We start from the raw sequence: 20982 nt of genomic DNA, 5'->3' as shown, positions 1-20982 counted from the left end.
ACATTTCGTGACACGATAACAGTAATATTTTGATATTACGCTGGTTTTCTCTTCTGCCATTGACGCTTGCTGGTGGGACGAGATGCATTCTGGGATACCTGTCAGTCTCAAGTCTGCACAAGTCACCTCTACATGCATCCTCGGTAAAAGGGGCGGATCAAGAACACATCCGGGGATTTGAACTGGAATTGGCTAGATGTGAACTGCAAAATAGCACCAGGGAACGTTTGCGCCGGAACACGCCTCCTCATTTCCCTGGACAGTATTGGGCAGCGACTGATGACGTTTCACAAGTCCACAAGAACACAAGTACAGACAAGAACGCATATTGAGAAACGGCCATAGCCTACTACTTCCTCTTTACAAACGTTCACAATGCTGCTGCAGATGCAATATAATGTGGACAACATTGAATAAATACATTTTCGTCAGGTTAGATACTGATAATTAATCACTCACTTTATCTAAACCTCTGTACATAACGCCGGATTTGTGCGTCCTCCATGTCTGTAGTTTTTTATAACACTTTTCACTCGTGTTTGTAGTTCTAACCGAATCCTCGACCAACGCGCGATGGGTTATGGGCAATATTCGCAATATTAGCCGTTAGATTGTTCATCGATCTGCACTTCGGAATCTGACCGGAAATAGTAGACCATCCGGGCATCTTTGGAACACTTATTTCAACATACTACAATTTGGGACATACTAATTCTACTTTCGAATACTATTTAGGACGGATAGTATGCGAATTGGGACGCAGCCACGGTGAAGACGAACCAAGAAGAAAAAAATATCTTATTTTGCGTTCCATAGAAAAAATAAAGTCATACAGCTTTGGAACAGTGTAAACCCATATGTGTAAACCATCATAAATAAAAAAATAGGTGGCATGTTTTATATGAATTAAATTATATAATATTATAAGCATGAGATCTAATGATATTTTTTTAAATTAGCAAGGGTCTCTTTTATAAATATATATCTTTTATAAATGTGAAAAAGTTGTTTTAAAATTATGAGAGTTAGAGTATCAGCAGTTACTGCATGTGACCAATTCCAAAATAAAAAAACTGAGAACACGAAAACAAAACCTAATCAAGATGTGACATAATCAGACGTGACAGACTGACCAGGGGCCTGTACCATGAAGGTAGGGTTACAGGATTAGTTTTGAGTTGACATCATCAAAATGAGGCTCAATATTAACGTGGCGTTTTCGATCTTCTGAAATTTGATATTAGAAGATATATCAATGCATGTTCTCAGTGAAAACAATTTTTAATTGAAGTTAAAAAAAAAGAGAGTTGTAAACAAGTCTTTTCGAAATCTTACCTTTTGGAGCAACTATGGGACGTGAAAGCAGAAAAAGATGAAGAATGTTGTTGGCATACAAAGAAAAACAAAAAAAAATAAAGGACAAGAAAGTCTAGAAAACCATTAATTCATTAATTTGTTGATGCATCCGCAGTTTCTTAAGATGCTTAAATAAAAAATAATTTCTCTAATTAGAATGTATGTGAAGTTTAACAATAAATCTGAAAATATTTTTTTTTACATTTAGAATTGAAAGTGGCAATAAGACATCAGCAAGAGCAATATTCCCTGTCAAATGTACAGTATATCTACGGTACATCAATTAATTGTAACCAATAAAACTCTCTTTGATTTTTCTTGAGATTATTAAGAAAATTTGATTTAATTTGTTCACCATGGCCATAGCCTACTCTGAAAAATTAACCCCAGATTGACTAAGAGATAAGTTTTATGAATATTTAAGAATTTCTCACCTAAATCCAGAGTCATCCTGTTGTCCAGACTGAGGTGTGTGGTAGAGCAGCGGTATGTGTGTTTGTCTGCACTGATCTCCAGACTCTTCCTCATCATTGGGCAGCAGATCTCCATATATATATATATATATATATACTGGCCCTGATAATACCGTAATCACAAATACTGACTTTCTCCATTTCTGTAAACCCGTTTATATGAACTAATGACTCTCTCTACCCATTGCTCTGGTCTTCGTTAAGAGCATAGACTGTAAGGTTAAGAGCCGCTTGCACCCCCTGCTGGTCAGGTCAACTAAACAGCTATGGAGATTATCAATCGGCAATCTACTGATATTCCTGCCGTTTTCCTGGGTGTCAAATGTTGAATTTGTCGAAATTGAACCACTGAATTTGTGGAAGCGAATTTGTAAAGCGAAATAAAATGGACCGAAAATTGCCTGTTGAATATTATAGGTTGTATTTTTAAATAGAATTAATATTTTGGAAGTGGAATCTGAAAGGTGAATATGGATTATTGATTTTTTAAATAATGAAAATGTGTGAAATGTTTTTAATTGAAATATTCACAGCTTAACTATAGAATATACAACCATGTTGAATTTCAGCCCATAAAAATGCAAGCCCTAAAAATAAAATGCATTAAAATGCAAGCACGGTAATGCACTGCATATATCTTTTTCAAGTAGGCCTAGTGCAATTCAACAAGCTTTTTTGTTTCAAAAACATGTCATTATTTTTACTTCAATACTATAAACGTGCACATACACAATCACTTTTAGTATTCATTAACACTGTTCGGATTCATCAATTGGAATGAATTCAGTCCGATTGAAATAAAAGGTGGGCATGCAACGTATAGGCAATGTGCCTATAGTGTAGCTCGCGAACATGAACAGCACACAAAGTCACAAACGTGAATATCACAGGAGTTTAATGAGTGACGATCCAGCTTTCTGCCTGAAACACCTGTCAGATAATGAACTTTGAGTATGTGATTTTTTTCTTTTATATGTGAATTAATTTTTCTTTTCTTTTACATTGAGAAAATACAGAATTTGTTACGCATTAATATCCAAGTGTAATCGCAAATATGGTTAATTAACTGTAAATAGTTTGTTTGTGAATTTAGTTTCTTTCAAATTTTACATTGAGAAAATAAAAGTTCCAGGTTTTAAATAGTTATGCAGTTTATCTACAAATGTAGAAGAAGAAAAAAACAGAATGGAAAAAAAGTGTTTTGAGTTCAAAGTTTGACTGTTGGGGCCCCATACCTGGAATCGATTAGGGCCCCCAAATCACTAAGTCTGGCCCCTGCTTGAAAGAAATAAGATAAAAAGGCACAAATAGGCAATATTTGATGTAAATGTTTTATTTACAAACAACCTGAACAGCCATACCATTATATGTTTTTTTATAATATATGTTAGTTAAACAAGTGAACACAGCAAAGAAAACAGTTAAACACTTAACACTTTAAGCAAAATCTGCTGATGGACAGGCAACAGCATTCTATTGCGCATGGGCGACTTTAACTTCTACTTCGTGACGTCCCCGTCAAAGTCTACAATGGAAGAACAACTGTTTTGCCGTGTCATAAATACGTGACAGATTGGATAAGTAAATGTTATATTTTATAGTTATGTGCTGTTTTAATAGTATCCAGACACTCTTACGTTTTTCCAGAATATCTGCATTGGTTTCTATGCCAATAATGTTGCGTTGGTAGGTGTCGCTGATCTATATAAATTAGGCTACATGTTATTTATATAGATCAGTGTTAGGTATAGGCCAAAGTCAACAACCGCAACATGGAGGGGTTTGCAATACAAATGTCTTATTTACAACATGACAATGTGCAACGTTAGCTGCCACGCGCTAAGTCTTAAGGTCTGGGTATACTTAATTTTCCGCAATCCTTACAAAGTATACTTATGGGAAGCCAGACTTTGGCCAAGAAGACACACCAAAAGTGGGACGATCTCTTTTATGCCACTAAGAAAAGTGCTGAGCTGAATTTGTGCCATCTAGTGGTTTAAAAGAGAATAAAGTAAAATGCGCCTTTTACCCCGGTACACCTTTAGCCCCGTTGTGGTTGTATCATGTCACATGAGAATGTCACATAAACCATGCAAAAGCCAATCAGAGTGGTCAGACTGAAATGGATTTCCAGAAATGCAATTTAATTAGGATTTCAAACCACCTAAGAATGTAACTCGAAACCGATTTGTAAAAATCGCATTTCATGTGATTTTTTTGCCGTTCACACTTGAGTCTGAACGAGGCTTAAATGTCACTAGTATTTAGATCAGTACTGATGTTGGCTAAATTGTTGTAATTTATGTTTTTGTGTAATGTGTCTATAAGTCACTATGCATAACATTTTGTTTGACAATAATTATTGAAAATAAAAGTACCGGTACATAAAAAACAAAATACCAAAGTCAAAAGCAAAAATTCTAATAAAGGAACAAATATTATAAAAAGACAATATAAATATTAAATATTAAATTATGAGTTAAACATGAAATGTAGGCAGACAGATTCTCACATGTACTTTCCAGTCCAAAGAAAACAAGATGAATATGTAAAATGACATAAATGATTTAATTTAAATCATTTATGTAATTAATATATACACACAACTCACATAAGTGTGAATAGCAATATCCTGTGGTTCGTTCAATCATACTAAATGATTTTAGTAGAATATAATATACTAAAATATATATTTCTTTATTTTATTACTTTATATATATTATATTAATAAATTGTGCTACTTGAATTCATTTCACCCCACTAGACAATGTTTACAGTTGCACTGCATTTACATGTTTTATATCGGATTTGTAACAAACTAACCCTAACATTTACATAAACCCCGCCCCGGGGAACGGATTTATAGATTGTCATCATGACAGAATATGCTAATCAATAAAAGACTTATTTTACATCTTGTGAAAAGGGCATTATACCACCCACCCCTTTAAGAAAAACATACTACAACATCAGGGCATGTCAGAACATCTCAAGGACCCCAAAACCACCTTGGTCCCCAGAGGGTTTAGTTAGAATACGTCTCTGTCTTCCCATGCAAACAACTGCCAAAATCACAGATATCGCACATACCAATAGCAGGACAGCAGCAACAACAACTCCTATGTGACGCCTGGGCGGTTCATCTTCTAAAAAAGGAAGAATTTAGAATATGATCAAAATGTGAAGATTTGATCGAATACTTTCTATTTCTGAAAACGCTCATTACCTAATTCAATGATCAGTGTGTTGTCCAGACTGAGGTGTGTGGCAGAGCAGCTGTATGTGTGTTTGTCTGCACTGATCTCCAGACTCTTCCTCATCTGGTACGTCCCGTCACCATTGGGCAGCAGATCTCCTCCAGTGATCTCATGATCAGATACAGGCTGTCCATCTCTGAACAGGGTCAGGTTGATGTGACGAGGGTAAAATCCTGTTGCCAAACAACTCACACGAAACCCTCCAGAATCTGAGTTTGCTTTTCGGGTGAGTGTGATATTGGGTGGTACTGTAGGAGGAAAAAAATAAACAAGAGGTGATTCAGAGAACGTTTTACATGTAAAAATACATGGGTTTATTTGTAATCCTGAAGATTTACTCTAAACAGATACATTTGTTTTCATAAAAAAAATAGGGCATTCAGATGTGCCCTTGAGTAAGTACTTTTTCTGTTCATTTGATCTCTTCTCTTTTTGAGGTAATTCTTGAGAGTTGTTATACAAAGTGGGTAAAAGGTATTTACTAATTCCTGCTTAAATTCTTCCAGGTCAGGTTTGATCAGTTCTTGTTTAATATTTACAGTCACAGTATAAGTAAACGTGTTGTTAATGTAACGCAGTTCATCTGTGGTGGAGCCTCTGGCAGCATCTGTAACAATCATCTTTCCAGGCTTGTCGAAGTCCAGCAGCTCACACACAACCAGTGTCTGATAAACATCAAGACCTGTGAGGTTAATATGACGGAGAATTGTTATGGGAGATTGTCATGGATTGGCCTCCATCGTACACTCTTTGTTTAGCAAACCATTTTAAAGAAAATTTCAAAAAATTGTCATTATAAATAACCACATGCTATTTTACAACCTAAACTAACACTGCCTTGTAAAAAAAAAGTCATCAAAATCAAATTATCTGATTGGCACGGTTTCGCCTAAGTATGTTGACTCTTATTTTGTAGTGTTTCCTGTTTTAGTTCCTGTTCCCCTAAGTTTCCTGTGCTAGTTTTGTAGTCCCTTTGCAGTTCCTTGATCATTGGTCCCCCTTGATTGTCTCCGCATCTTGTCATCTCGTCTTAAAGGAACACTTCACCTCTGGAAAGATGAATGTGTATTTAAAATGGGTCATTTATGTAGAAGAAATGTGAAATTATTTTTGAATTTGGAGCCTTCTAGACTGAGAAAAGCCAGAAAATGTATTTTTGGCTTATGGGGATGAAAGACAACAACTCCCAGAATGCACTTGCTTCGCTGCCCTAGTAGGCCACGCCTACCGGAATGAGACCGCATTAAACAACAAGGCTATGCTACTAGTGAGTCTCCGTGAGTCTGCCCAGTATTTTGATGTCGCCCAAAATGTCCAGGATTCGGCTTTTGCGTTCTTCAGTCGCCATTCCTCATGTTTACTGTGACGAGCAGGAACGAGACTGACGGCCGCGGAGAACGATGCGAGGCCGGTGGCGTGATTACTGATGAGCGGCGCCGGCGCCTGTGAGACGCTCCGGTCTCGTATCTCTCACGGAGGAGCGGGAATTTTCCTAGCAATGTTAAAACGCACATCAAACGATCACTTGTTTAGCGTTCATGTAAACACTACATTCAGATTCACCAATCGGAATGAATTCAGTTAGATTGACATCAAAGGTGTGCATGTAAACTATGAATGCGACTGCAGAAAGCAAAAGCCGAATCCTGGACATTTTGGACCATCTCGACGGCCGGACATGTCCGGGAAAAAGAGGATGGTCACCGCTACTACTCAGCTTTCTCCACAGAATAAGAAACTGTTAGCTTTAGCTTCCAAATAAAGAATGGCTGACACTATATGTACATTCTGTGAGTGAGATCCTTCCCTCTATGGGCGGGTTGAAAACATGCTGAACAGCGCCTTCTACTGGATAAATGATGAGCTAGTGTTTGTAGTCTTACCCTTATTCAAAGAAATTTGACTTCCTGCTTTTTATGACGCAAATTGACGATTTTTGCGTCATAAAAAGCAGGAAGTGGAACACTTAAATCCTTATTTCTCCCATCTCAGGGGAAAATAAGGGAATAAACCATGACCATTCGAAAATGTGACTGGGTTTCTAAAGATACAAAGTCTAATGCAAATGGGTGAAGTGTTCCTTTAAGTAGTTATAAGCATATTTTTTATACTTTTAATAAAGAAACAATAATAGAAGATTTTGCTGAATTAATTCAGAATTAATTTGCAGAACTTTTAATTATGATACCACAAATGGTTTCACCAAAAAAAACAATACATTTAAAATCAAACATTAAAAATATGCTCATCAAAAAGATGTATTTAAGCAATTGAATATGTACAGTATGAATACCATTTAATGCATTTTTAAAATAGATTAATAGAATGTCATTGAGCCAGATACTTACTGTCATTTTGGCTTAACAGTTCTGATCTTCTCAAAAAGGACTCATACATGTAGTCACTTATACCCTTTATGTAAACTGAATCAATCACATCATCCTCGTTTGTTGCATTCCCTCTTGGAATATATGTCTTTGAATTATAGTATCCAACTGTGATGTCATCCAAAGTTGTTGTGCAACTAAATTTAGGAAATTGTGTTTTTCCATGAATATAAGTTGAAAACAACCACAAAGAATGAGAACCTGAAAAAAAAAAATGATTATTGGTGATTACAATGGATTATTGTTTATTCTTGATTTGATTATTGATTGATTTCTACCATAGTAGGCTATGAGACAATAAAACTTTAAAACTTCATCCTATTTATTTTTAATTTAAAACATAAGCCTTGGAATCTTGGCAATGACTTTCATTCAGAATGAAAATTATACGAGTAGAGCGGGGCACAACCTAACACTTTTTGACTTTTTCAGTTTCAGAAGTAAATCCACTTGGAGTTCAGGTTTTTTTTTTTTTTACACATTAATTTCACACATAGTACAAATATGTGTGGACTAGTCACTAGTGTATACCTTTTTCTTTATTGTATGAAGGTAGAATAATGCCATAAAGAATCGCATGCGCAGGGTAAGATTTGTGAAAGTGTACATAAGACAATATACATTTATTTTGCATGCACAAGATTTGTGAAGGTATAAATCGCCTTTCAAACATAAGAATAAATATTTGCATCATTTAACTATGTTATTCTTAAGTGTAATTCATGTATTGTGAAACTGCAGCTTTATGCTAATGCAATTAAATTTACGCTTACAATCTTATGTACACTTTCAGAAATCTTAACCTGCGCATGCGATTTTTTTATGGCAAATTTTTACCTTCATAAAATAAAGAAAAAAGTATACACTGTTAATGAAACAAGCTAATGAGTGAACAGTGACAACATGCCCATAGAGTACACTGTAACATGAGGGGAACATTGTAATGACAGCTTCAATGTTGTCTGGTCTAATAAAAAATATATACTAGACAAACAAAACAATTTTGTACATAAAATACAATTATTAACTTTTTAAAATAAAATAATGCCATTTTTTAATCATTAAAATAAACTTTGAGTTGGACAATGAACACACTGCAAATACAGCTATACAACATAGTTCAAAACAATGTGAGCAAAAGCTGAAGAAACGCATTCAGAAAACACAAAGCTGAACACAACACACACCCCATCCACACACAGCTCTCATGGAACAAGAGACAAAGACGAGCCAAAATGCTTTGCATTTCATGAAATAATCATTTCTGAATATTGAACTCAACTCACAGTCCTTACTCGCAGTCGCCTCTTTCTCATGGTTTGCCAATAGAATTCATAAAAGTTACATGTTAGTAACATCGCTAACGTCATATAATAGCATAGTTTTAATAGCGTGGCACATTGTAACAGGACTACGTGCCCCAACACCTCAACTGGGGTTTATATCTGGCTAGTGATCTTTCTTGGTTTAGAAAAACTGAAATGAAAAAAATAACTTAAGTAAGAAATTTACTTTTTAATGCATAGCCTATTTGCATATGCATATAGAGTTGAAATGGCAACAAGTGGGTCACACAACGTTTTGTTGTCTTGCTAGCATGGAAACCTTGAACCACCACGTGTTACAACTAACCCCGCTTACTGTAGGTTGTGCCCCGCTCTACCCCAACACTCTATTAAGGTCAGGGAAGACATGTATAACCTTCATTAATCTTTAATTTATTCATTGAAAAAGATTAGGTTCTAAAATTCGAATAATATTTAAAAACGTAAATAGGCTATTTAACTAGGCTACTTACCACCTGAAGCAGATGGAAGTGAAAGTGCAAGTAAAAAAAAAACATACGATTGTGTCCATTTGCGCTGCATGCTTTTAGTCTTCAAATATTTTGCAAAAATGTAGGCTACCTGCACAGGTACCAAGTTAGAATATGGCTGCGCCTTCTTCTTCTATACGGAATTGTAGACGCTGCTGATGTAGTACTGCCCTCCACAGGTCAAAGTTTGAACTAAATTCTTACATAAAGTCCTGTGTCATGCTAGCCTGGGAAAACCCAGACCACTCTCAGTTGTAACTGAGGTAGGGTCTGGCAAAGCTCCATAGACAATTCATTTCCACAGGGGCGTCACCAACGAACGTCGGATAGATCTAAAACCAATCAGAGCGATGAATGACATGACGTATGCAGAGCGACGGAGAAACATCTCGAGACTCTCAGCAATTCTCTGTTTGTGTTAACGAAAATGACTATTTTAAATCGCTTGAAACAGACGCGAAACCTGATTCGAACGAGTGATGTTTTGATGTTCCACGGCGGCATCCATCTTTGTAATGTACAAAATCTGCGTCACCGTCTCTGCTCTGTCGTCATCGTGTAAAACGTTTCTGATTGGTGCCGCGATTTCGGCGGATTGGAAATGGGTTTCAATGGGCTCTTTGCCAGACCCACTTGCAGAGCAAATCTAAATTTGCCGGAAGTGGTCTGGGTTTTCCCAGGCTAGTGTCATGCAAGAACTAGAAGAACTGCCTTGGAGATCACTTTATGCTCGTCAAAGCTGTCTAATTCTTACAAATTCGATTTAAACCATGAGGGATATATGGTTTAGGCAAATTTAGTTATAGGTTTAGGGGCAGTGGTAGGTAATTTGTACGAATTCATACGAATATACTATATCATACTATATCATCACCAGCAACCTCCTCTCTTCCAGAAACAGCGGGAACCACAACTTCAGTGGAGGGAGAGAGAGAGAGAGCAGAACAGTGCAGAGTGCCTCTTCCCCCCCCCCCCCCCCCCCCCCCCCCTCCCCTCCTTAAGAGTGGATAAATGTGAGTGGCTGAATGATGCATTATGATGCATTGCAAACGACCCAATCGAATCGGCAATACAATTTTAAATATTGAGTAGGCTAAACTACTGACTACAGCTGGATGCCAGTAAGTTACTGTAAAATGTTTACAGTATTACTACTGTATTTTCACTTACAGTATACTGTACCGTTTACTGTACTTGCATTTACAGTATTATTACCGTATTGTTATTTACAGTATTAATACTGTACTTGCATTTACAGTATTATTACCATATTGTTATTTACAGTATTAATATTGAGTATTTAAAGGATTAAAACTATATTCAAATATGATTTTTTTTCTGTTTACCCCCACCCCCCAAAAAAAATCATGAACATTTGTCCTTATAATATTCTTTTTAATCATTGAACATTTTGTTTTTAGAAGTACAATTTGCAAATCTTGACCTCTAGGAGCCACTAGCTGAAAAAAAAGAAAGAAAAGGCAACATCACCAAAGTCCTTAATTAATCTCCTGGGGACCATTTGTATCTGTAGCATGGCAAAAAACTACACACACTGAAAAGCAAAACTGAGTCAAAGTCAAAGTTGAAAAGCACTCTGATGAGAAACACTGAGGGGTTCAGGCTGATGCTTTTCTTTGGACCTTTCCAGATTTCCATCTGATCTGTGCCTTTGGTGTTTGGTGCCATCAGGGTTGATTCTCAGAATGTACCTGCAAGCACAAGGAGAAAAAAAGAAAAAAAAAACATTAATTTTCAGACCGGTGTTGTCAGAATTTGTCCTAACTCTCAAACTTGATGTTGCATGTACTTTGTACATTGTACACTTTGTTGCATATAATTACCTCATAATCCATTACATTCAAATCATTAAAGCTTCATTCTTTTACAATACATTCCTGTAGCTTAAACAGTAGAGCAAGATGCAATAATGCTGAAATAATGATTTGATTTCCAGGGAATGGATAACTTAATAAATATTAATAAAATAACTTACATACAATGTACTATTGGATAAAAGTGTCTGCCAAATGCATGAATGTAAATGTAATGTAAAAAATAGGGCTGGGAGAAAAAAATCTATTCATCTAACTATTGCGATTTAAAAAAAAAAACTAGATTCTAAAATCTTTTTTTTTTATTCCAGAATCGATATTAATTCAAATTCAATTGAAGCTAGCCACTTTCGTTCCAACAGAGGATGAAATGTGTCATTATCTATGAGAGTTTAGTGTCGTAATATCCCAAGTGGACCCGTGGAAGAGACGTGAGACTGATGTAGCTGCCCGGCTCAATAAGGATTCGACTCTTCGACTGATGATTCCCACACTTTATTTCGAGGTCCGTCGTCACAGATAAAAAGCACCGTCAAACGCCATAAGACGCTTTACATCATCATGACACGTTGAGAATCAACGTAAGAGCTTGTACAAAAGAAAACAAAACACCAAAATTAATAAACATACACAAAAACCGAATGAATTAGATTAATGACTTAAAACATACCAAAACATCATACAAAGCAACAACCAACAAGTAAGTTTGACACAAAGAAAAAAAATCAAAACAAAATCGTACAGATAACAGGAAGTCTAACCATACCTTGTTCTCCATTTAAACCGGGAGCTAAATCCTTTTAAGACTCCTTGCAAAACCGTGGACACCATGCCATCATGACATGCATGTCTGAGTCTCGTTTCATACTGAAAAGTTTGGATATGCGCATTATATCCGCTCACGCGAGTGAGCGCCAAAATAAAAGACCTCCGTTACCAAAACACAAATGAAAATAAATAAATACCATACAAAATAAAGCAAACAATATGACAAAGTCATTAACACTCCCACCAAATTATGAGTGCAAATCTCACACCAAATGTACAAGCACGAATAATTTCCCCTTTTTTCCCTTTTTTTTTTTTTTTTTTTTTTTTTTTTTTTACAATACGACCTCAAACAACATTAAAAATTCTAAACCATGAGTTCAGAAAAAATTAAAATGATACTCTTTGGACCTTTCAAATCTCATACAAAACTTTCAAATACAAAAACACTAATGTCCCTCCATTAATAAAATTAGTTTCTGCACTGGTCTTTCAATTATGGACGGTTTGTTAATACGCTCGCCCTTTGCATTAAGCTTCGGGTCCCCCAGAAGAATCTGGGCTCTTCTCACAAGCCCATCGTCACTAGAAATGACTTCCTTTACTCTGCCAAGCCTCCATTCGTTCCTAGGCATTCCTTCTTCTTTGACAATAACAAGATCATCAACTTGAAGATTTCTCTTAGACACGTTCCACTTCTGTCGGGCGGTTATATTGGCAAGATATTCTGTGCGCCAGCGACTCCAAAATTGCTCCGCCAAATACTGCACATGTCTCCATCTTTTCCGTGCAAATACATCCTCTCTGACGAAATTTCCTGGTGGAGGCAAAGCAGTCGTTGACTTTAACGTCAGCAGATGATTTGGAGTGATAGGTGCTAGACTTTGAGGATCAGTCAGACAATCAACAGTAAGCGGTCTACTATTCACAATGGCCATCGCTTCATACAAAAAAGCCCGCAAAGAAGAATCATTTAACCTTCCTGGATGAAGTGCAAGAGTGGCGTTTAGTACAGATCTTACTGTTCTAATTTGACGTTCCCACACGCCACCGGCATGACTTGCATGTGGTGCATTGAAGGTGAATTCGCACTGCTTCTCTGATAAGAAGGTTTTCACTCTTTCCACATCCATTTCCTTAAGTGCATTTTTCAACTCGTTTTTTGCTCCCACAAAGTTACTTCCTTGATCGGACCTTATCTGCTGCACAGTACCCCTTATGGCAATAAAACAACGCAAAGCGTTGATGAAAGAATCTGCCGTCATATCAGTAAGCATCTCAATGTGTATAGCACGGGAACTGAAACAAGTAAAAAGAAGACCATACCGTTTATGGATACTTCTGTTCTGCTTGATAGAGAATGGGCCAAAGCAGTCCATACCAGTAAATGTAAATGGAGGTGATGGAACCACTCTCTCCATGGGAAAGTCAGCCATTCTCTGTTCTTCAACAGGTCGCCTGTGCTTTCTGCAAACAATACAGCTCCTAATACAGGCTGTCACAATTCTTTTAATTCCTGGTATCCAAAATCCATTAGATCTTATCTCATTCACAGTGAATCCTTTCCCTTGGTGCGCAACTTTGTTGTGAAAGTGAGTGACAATCATTTCTGTGATCCGATGATTTCTTGGAATTACTATGGGATGTTTCACAGAGTCTGGAAAGGTTGAATGGCAAAGTCTACCTCCCACCCGCATCACACCATCTTCATCCATGAAAGGGTCGAGAGCGTACAATGTACTGCGAGACGAGACACCTTTTCCACTCTTTATCTCTCTCAGATCATCTTCGTAGGAACTGTCTTGCAGACATTTTATTACATGAAGTTCTGCCCTTTGTCGCTCAGACACAGTACTGAGATGGTTAGATTTGTCTTTATTAGCTCTCCTTAGAAGACGAGCCACCGCTCTGATTGCTTTCGACCAGGAAGAAAACTTTAAAAGAAGATCTATCAAGCTCGGATTTTTTGTGCAATTAGTCTTCAAAGTATAACATAGTTTTACCTCTGGATCTCCAAGCAGAAGTTCAGGAACATGTTCTTCTAATGCAGATGTTTCTTTGTCCCACAAGAACTTAGGGCCGGTGAACCAGTTTGAGGTGAGTAACTCCTTCGCGGTCAAACCCCTTGATGCATGATCAGCAGGGTTCTCCTCCGTTGGAACATACCTCCACTGCTGGGGAGTTGTACTGAGATGTATTCGTTGTACGCGATTAGCGACGAAAGTATGAAATCTGCGTGCTTCATTACTTATGTATCCCAGTACTACTTTGGAGTCTGTCCAAAACGTCTCCTCAAAAACAGTATAGTCTAATTCTCTCTTGAGCACACTGCTTGCTTTGACGGAAATAACGGCAGCCGTTAACTCTAATCTGGGGATTGTTGTAATTTTAAGAGGTGCAACTCTTGATTTTGCCATCACCAGTGCGCAACGAATGTCTCCTTCCTCATTTTTGAGTCTCAAATATGAACATTGACCATATCCATGGGCACTAGCGTCAGAGAAGTGATGCAATTCAACTCGAACAGCTTTTCCAAAACCAGATGGTGCATATGTTCGCGGTACATCTATTCTCTGCAGATGGTTTAACTCTTGTCTCCATCGCTCCCACCTTAGATTAAGTTCATCTGAAAGAAGGTCATCCCATCCGCTGCCACGCTTACACACATCCTGCAGTATTCCTTTTCCACTCAACAGCACAGGTGCAATCAGTCCCAAAGGATCATAAACGGAAGCAACAGTAGACAAGATGCCACGTCGAGTAACAGGTTGATCTTTCAACTGAACTTTGAACTTGAAACAGTCCGATTCTCTTTCCCACTGTATCCCAAGAGTTCTTTCCAAGGGTAGCTCATCAAATGAAAGGTCACAATTTTTCATGTCAGGACTCTTCTCTGAAGTGGGAATGCCTTCCAGCACTATTTTGCTATTTGACACAAATTTGTGGAGCCGTAGACCACCTATAGCACAGAGCTTTCGTGCCTCATCTGCAACTTTAATAGCTTCTTCAGCATTTTCTACACTGATCACTCCGTCATCCACATAGAAGTTTCTTATCACAAACTGTGAACCTAGTGGATACAGTTCGCTGTTTTCCGTTGCAAGATGTTTCAAGCCATAATTTGCACACCCGGAGGATGAAATTGCACCAAAGAGATGAACTTTCATGCGGAATTCACTCACGGGGTGGTTAAGATTGCCATCCTTCCACCATAGGAAGCGCAGAAAGTCTCGATCAGATTCGTTGACATGAAACTGATGGTACATTTTCTCTACATCACACATGAGTGCGATGGGGTGTTGACGAAATCGAATTAAGATTCCATTTAAACTGTTTATCAAATCAGGACCTTGAAGTAAGTGATCGTTTAAGGAGTAACCTGCATATCTTGCAGAGCAATCGAAGACCACACGCAATTTATCTGCCTTCTTCGGATGGAAAACACCGTGATGAGGTAAGTACCATATCTCTCCTTCCTTGCCATCGTGATATACCTCCTCAGCGTCTCCTCTCTGCAAGATTTCACTCATGAATTCATTGTACCGTTTCTTATACAACTCATCCTTCGTCATTCTTCTCTTGAGATGGTCGAGTCTGACCATAACACATTTTTTATTGCTTGGCAAGTTGGGTCTCAGTTTAAAAGGAAGCGGCATTTGATAATGGCCATGAACATTCCTCCGTATACCTTCCTTTAACTTCTCAAGAAAAAGAACATCATCCTGGGAAATCTTTGCGCTCTCTTCTTCAGTATCTTTAAAATCACTCTCAAGGACACGAATGACATCACCTGGTGTGATGGAAGGAAGCTCCTTGACCGCAATGCGGTGACACAATCTACTGACTCCAGGCAGAGCAGAGTATGGTGAAGAACAACCCACTATACTCCATCCTAAGTCCGTCCGAATAGCGTAGGGTTCATCATCTCCTCCTGCTATTACTTCTCTGGGTGTCATTGACCTTGAACAATTGTAGCCTATTAAAAGAGCAACATCACAGTCCTGCAATGGGGGTATCTTATCCACAATGACTGTAAGATGATTCCAGTTTTTAGCGACTTCACAAGTAGGAATGTGACTACGATTAACCGGTATGCAGTCTTTGGTGTAAGTAGGTGGTAAATTAATATAATCACCAGACTTGTATGCTCTCACTTGAAGTCCTGGTACTCTTTCACTCTGCAGAATAGTGTCTTTTCCCAGCATGGTGGTAAGCTTCAGTTTAACTGGAAACGTCGTTGCCTGTAGAGCATCAGTCACTCCTTTGTCAATAAACGTAGTATCACTCTGTGAATCCAACAGCGCATACACCAGTTTCTCACAACTTGGATTTTGCTTCACAGATACCCAGACAGGTACAATCATTGAAGTATACGCATTTCGCTCTTCCCCATTTACACTCAAGGCCACTGCATTCATCGTCCTATCAGGATCGTTTTGAGTCGGAACAGCAGAAGATAAAGTCCTTACCATTTTCACAAAATTGTCATCATGTAGACTAGTCGGATGCTTCCTTTTGCAGGCATTACAAGTGAGACGATAACGACACTCTCTTGCATTGTGACCAGACTTCAAGCATCCATAGCAAAGCCTCTTCTCTTGGATAAACTTTCGTCGCTCTTCTAATGGTTTGCTGAGAAAACTGAAACAGCTGTCAAGTTGGTGGTTGTCTCTCTGGCAAAGTATACACAGAATTTTATTCGCTGGTTTGGCCGCCTTTCGACTCTCGACGTTCGTCTGAGTGGTGAAAACTCTTACTCTGTTTCTCGTGGTCTCTTTCAGATTGGCCTTTCCAGTGACAGGTTCTGCAACATGAAGAGCATAAAACGAGGTAACTGGGTTGCAAGCAACCTCTGCTTCAGTAGACACAAAGGCAGCAAATTCTTTAAAAGTGGGATACTCGTGATTTTCAGAAAGAGATCGGGTGACTTGACGATTCCATCTGCCAATTGCCCAATCAGGTAATTTCAGCACAAGTTTCTGATTTTCTTGGTAATCATTTAAAATGTGAAGACCTTTGACATGTGGCATGGCACTTTGGCATGCATTTAAGAAGTCAGAGAAAGTTTGAAGACCAATGGCATCCTTGGGGTGAATTTTAAGCCAGCTTGCCAGCCTTTCTCTGAACGCTTTTTGTATCACAAATGGTTGGCCATAACGATTGTTCAGTCTGCCCCACGCATCTTGATAGGCTTCATCATCGGTTCTGAAGAAAGTTCCTTCTAAAGCCTTTCTAGCAGGACCACTCACATATTTCTTGAGATAAAACATCTTATCAGCAGGAGAAAGAGTTTTCTTGTCAATAAGCGCTGCAAAGGTTTGCTTAAACTCAATGAAATGAATGGGGTCACCATCAAAAACAGGAGGCTCTGGCACTGGCAGCTTGCTCATGGTCAGGCCATCTTGGAATGCTTGAACAAGAAGAGTAGCGTCAGTCGCTGATGCTTTAACTCTCTCCCTTTTAAATTTATGATGCACCCTTTGAAACGTTTCTTGCCTTTTCACATTTATTTGAGAGAAATCGGAATCGGATTCGCTTGCGCTACTACATTCTTGGGACAAATTAGTCTTTTCTTTATCAATCTCTTGATTGTAGACTTCTAGTTTAGCTTGAGCTGCTTTCAGATGTCTTTGTGCTTGAATTTGTTCTAGTTCCTTCAACTCGACGTCAACAGCCCTTCTATGTCGTTCTTCCAACTGCTTTATCTTTTCCCTTTGCTCTGATTCTTCTAATAGAACGTTGTATGCAGCTTGCTTAGCTGCCACTTCTGCTGCGGCGTCTACACGTTTGGCTTCTAAACTTGATACAACAGAGTGATGACTGGAGTGATTACTAGCTTTCCGACTAACTCGTGAGGCGGTTGAACCAAAGATTGAATGGGCATATTGATGGTCTAATAAGGTACGAAGACGGCTTCTCTCTCTTTCACCATCAAAATCATCTAAACCCGTTATTCTTTCATAAATTATTTTAGTGATGTCGGCTGTAACTGCTTCACAAGCGTCCATTTTTCTCCTCATTTCAATAGTAGGTGATTCACGCTCTCTAACGTCATTGTACGCACTCAAAACTTTGTTTTTGGCCTCTTCCAAAGTGTCAACCAGAATAGCTAGCTGAGTCACTAGCGCATCTGATTTAAGGTGCTCACGTGCACTACGAGCTTCTATTTTCCATTGATTATATAAAGATACAACCTTTTTCTCCTTTTTTTGCAGCCCTTCCTGCTGATACGCTAACATTTTTTCAGTAGGAACAGGCGTGCGCTTTGAACGACGTGCACTCTCACTTTGGGTTCCTGCATGATGGCTATCAGCTTCCATCTCTGCCCCTTTTGCCCCTGCATCTGATTCTAACATTTTTCTTATATGTCTGCAGTTCACCAATTACATAACATTATTCACATTTAACATTTCTCTTAAACGTGAGGCTCATTCAATGCACTTTAGTCCATCAGTAGGTGATTTACACGCAACAATGTCCATCAACCTTTTAAATCATGTAAAATGAATGAGAAAAGATGTCTTTGGAATTAATTTCATTTCTTTGCCTTTGGTACTCACTGCGATCCACCGAACAATTTGAAACTGCTCACTTCTGTTTAGTTCATTAATCAGTCCAACTGCTTCCCATAGATTTGTCGAGCCGTCCGCTGGAACTTCACTTGAAACTTAATCCATGCAATCACCTAGTCCACAACGCGCGCGCCGATATCAAAGTTCCTCCTTCGACCACGGCGTTCCTTGAGGCAACACAGCGGTGTGGCGATGGAGAACAAGCTCTTACTGTAGCTGCCCGGCTCAATAAGGATTCGACTCTTCGACTGATGATTCCCACACTTTATTTCGAGGTCCGTCGTCACAGATAAAAAGCACCGTCAAACGCCATAAGACGCTTTACATCATCATGACACGTTGAGAATCAACGTAAGAGCTTGTACAAAAGAAAACAAAACACCAAAATTAATAAACATACACAAAAACCGAATGAATTAGATTAATGACTTAAAACATACCAAAACATCATACAAAGCAACAACCAACAAGTAAGTTTGACACAAAGAAAAAAAATCAAAACAAAATCGTACAGATAACAGGAAGTCTAACCATACCTTGTTCTCCATTTAAACCGGGAGCTAAATCCTTTTAAGACTCCTTGCAAAACCGTGGACACCATGCCATCATGACATGCATGTCTGAGTCTCGTTTCATACTGAAAAGTTTGGATATGCGCATTATATCCGCTCACGCGAGTGAGCGCCAAAATAAAAGACCTCCGTTACCAAAACACAAATGAAAATAAATAAATACCATACAAAATAAAGCAAACAATATGACAAAGTCATTAACAACTGAGGGGGCTTTTACACTGGGCTCGTTTGCTGCGGTTCGAGCGCGATTGTTCCCGGCGTCCCCCGCAGCGTTGGTCTGGTTTCACACTCAACTTTATTCTATCCAACCCTGGTCCATTTGCGTGCATATTATGTCATCGCAAACGTGCACGGCGCATGATAGAAAACAGAACGCGGGTGTTTTTTATTAATCCGGTGTCAAATATGAACAATGATGTCTACGATAGCGATCAAAATAAAGCAAAACTTTTGATAGAAACTTGGTGCTTAAAATAACGCATTTATCGATTTCATTGTTTCCATGGTGACAAGTGACTGTTAATTTTTTATTTATTCAAGAGAATGTAGTATTGTATGATGCTTCTGAATAAAAGTCAGAAAGATGTGGTGATTTGTTTTTGTAAATATGACTTATCTTATACATAATGTAGGCTACAGTCTGTATAAGTGTATGATTTAACTTTTCCCGATGGTCTAGTGTGAAAAAAATTGCAATATATTGCAATATCGAATCGCAAATACTTGTAGAATCGCAATTCTTAAAAAAATTGCAATACATATAGTATCGGCACCAGAGTATCGTGATAGTATCGAATCGGGAGAGAGGTGTATTGTCCCAGCCCTAGTAAAAATAATTTTGGGTTACCTAATTCTGCATTCGACAATGGACAGCTAATGCTGAAGAAGAGTCTGTTAGCTGTTGGAACTGGATGACGATTTTGCCCTTCATAGTCAGCATCCATGTTTTTGATTGGAGACTCTCCTGAAACAGACAAAGTCACAGCAGCATTTTAGTGTTGTTATAGTTTACAGAAAAACTAACATACAATAACAGAACTTATTACTAACAACAATAAGATGATTAAACAACATTTAAAATATTAGTTAGCAAAACTTTGCTATATTGATAATGGTATATTGCTAACCTTTTGCTCCTCCTCCTCCTCAAACGTCAACCAGTTCTGTGTATTAGTGGAGAGCGTCAGCAGTGATGTACTGTCCGGAGGGAATGGCTGCTGCAAATTCAAAATAAAGAACAAACACTGATGGATGATTGTTTAAAAGCACTTTAAATTATGCTCCTGGTAAAGTTAAATTATATTATGTTTGCCTGCTTAACTAACGCATACTTCAGCTAATTTAGTTAATGTCATCTTACTGACCTGTAGATGTCATCACCGTTACAAAGGCAATCACAAAAAAGGACTCCAAAACACACCTCCAACACTGCAGATGACAGGATTCAGACCACAAACTAAAATAAAACAAAATATGTAATGTAATTAACAATGGTGTAGCTTAGAATGGTTAGTTTACTCAAAAATGAAAATTCTGTCACCATTTATTCACCCTCAACTTGTGCAGAACCTGTATTTATTTATGAGAATTTTTAATTAAAAGCATATTACAAACTTTCAATTTAGACCCTATAAGAATCATATTAGCTTGTACAAAAATGGCATTATATGACCCCTATACATGAGTAACCAAATGCAAGTGCAGTGTTTATAGTGTATAGGCAATAGTGGCAATAGTGTAAAGCAATTTTCATGCCCAACCAGCTTAAAAGAGTTAAAAGAGAAAAGGAAATATAAGGGTTCTGCCTGCGATCGGTCAATGAGCGACGGCTCGTGGTACCATCACAGAGAGCCACAAAATCACTCTCCAGAACATTCTCATTCACGATTCCTTGCTGGTGGAATGATCTCCCTACCCTCGTCCGGAATGCAAAATCCCTGACC

At 38.1% G+C, this 20982-nt stretch overlaps 1 protein-coding gene across 2 annotated transcripts; it reads right to left on the bottom strand.

Moving 5' to 3' along the window:
* Positions 1–3155: 3155 nt before the first annotated feature.
* LOC306994159 (major histocompatibility complex class I-related gene protein-like) lies at positions 3156–19999 on the bottom strand. Of its 2 annotated transcripts, none has more exons than XM_079604546.1 (5): positions 19887–19999; positions 7435–7674; positions 5490–5768; positions 5056–5334; positions 3156–4975 (listed from the first exon to the last, which is right to left on the bottom strand). In XM_079604546.1, exons 1-5 carry the CDS (start codon positions 19981–19983, stop codon positions 4809–4811), a joined length of 1062 nt encoding a protein of 353 aa, XP_079460672.1. In that variant the 5' UTR covers positions 19984–19999; the 3' UTR covers positions 3156–4808. The 2 variants fall into 2 exon arrangements, with proteins under 2 accessions (XP_079460672.1, XP_079460673.1); XM_079604547.1 differs by lacking the exon at positions 19887–19999 and adding an exon at positions 9272–9417.
* Positions 20000–20982: the final 983 nt, after the last annotated feature.

The sequence above is a fragment of the Phoxinus phoxinus genome, assembly GCF_949152265.1.
Source record: "Phoxinus phoxinus genome assembly, chromosome: 25".
Classification (NCBI taxonomy): Eukaryota; Metazoa; Chordata; class Actinopteri; order Cypriniformes; family Leuciscidae; genus Phoxinus; species Phoxinus phoxinus.
This window is presented reverse-complemented; position numbering and strand designations above follow the sequence as displayed.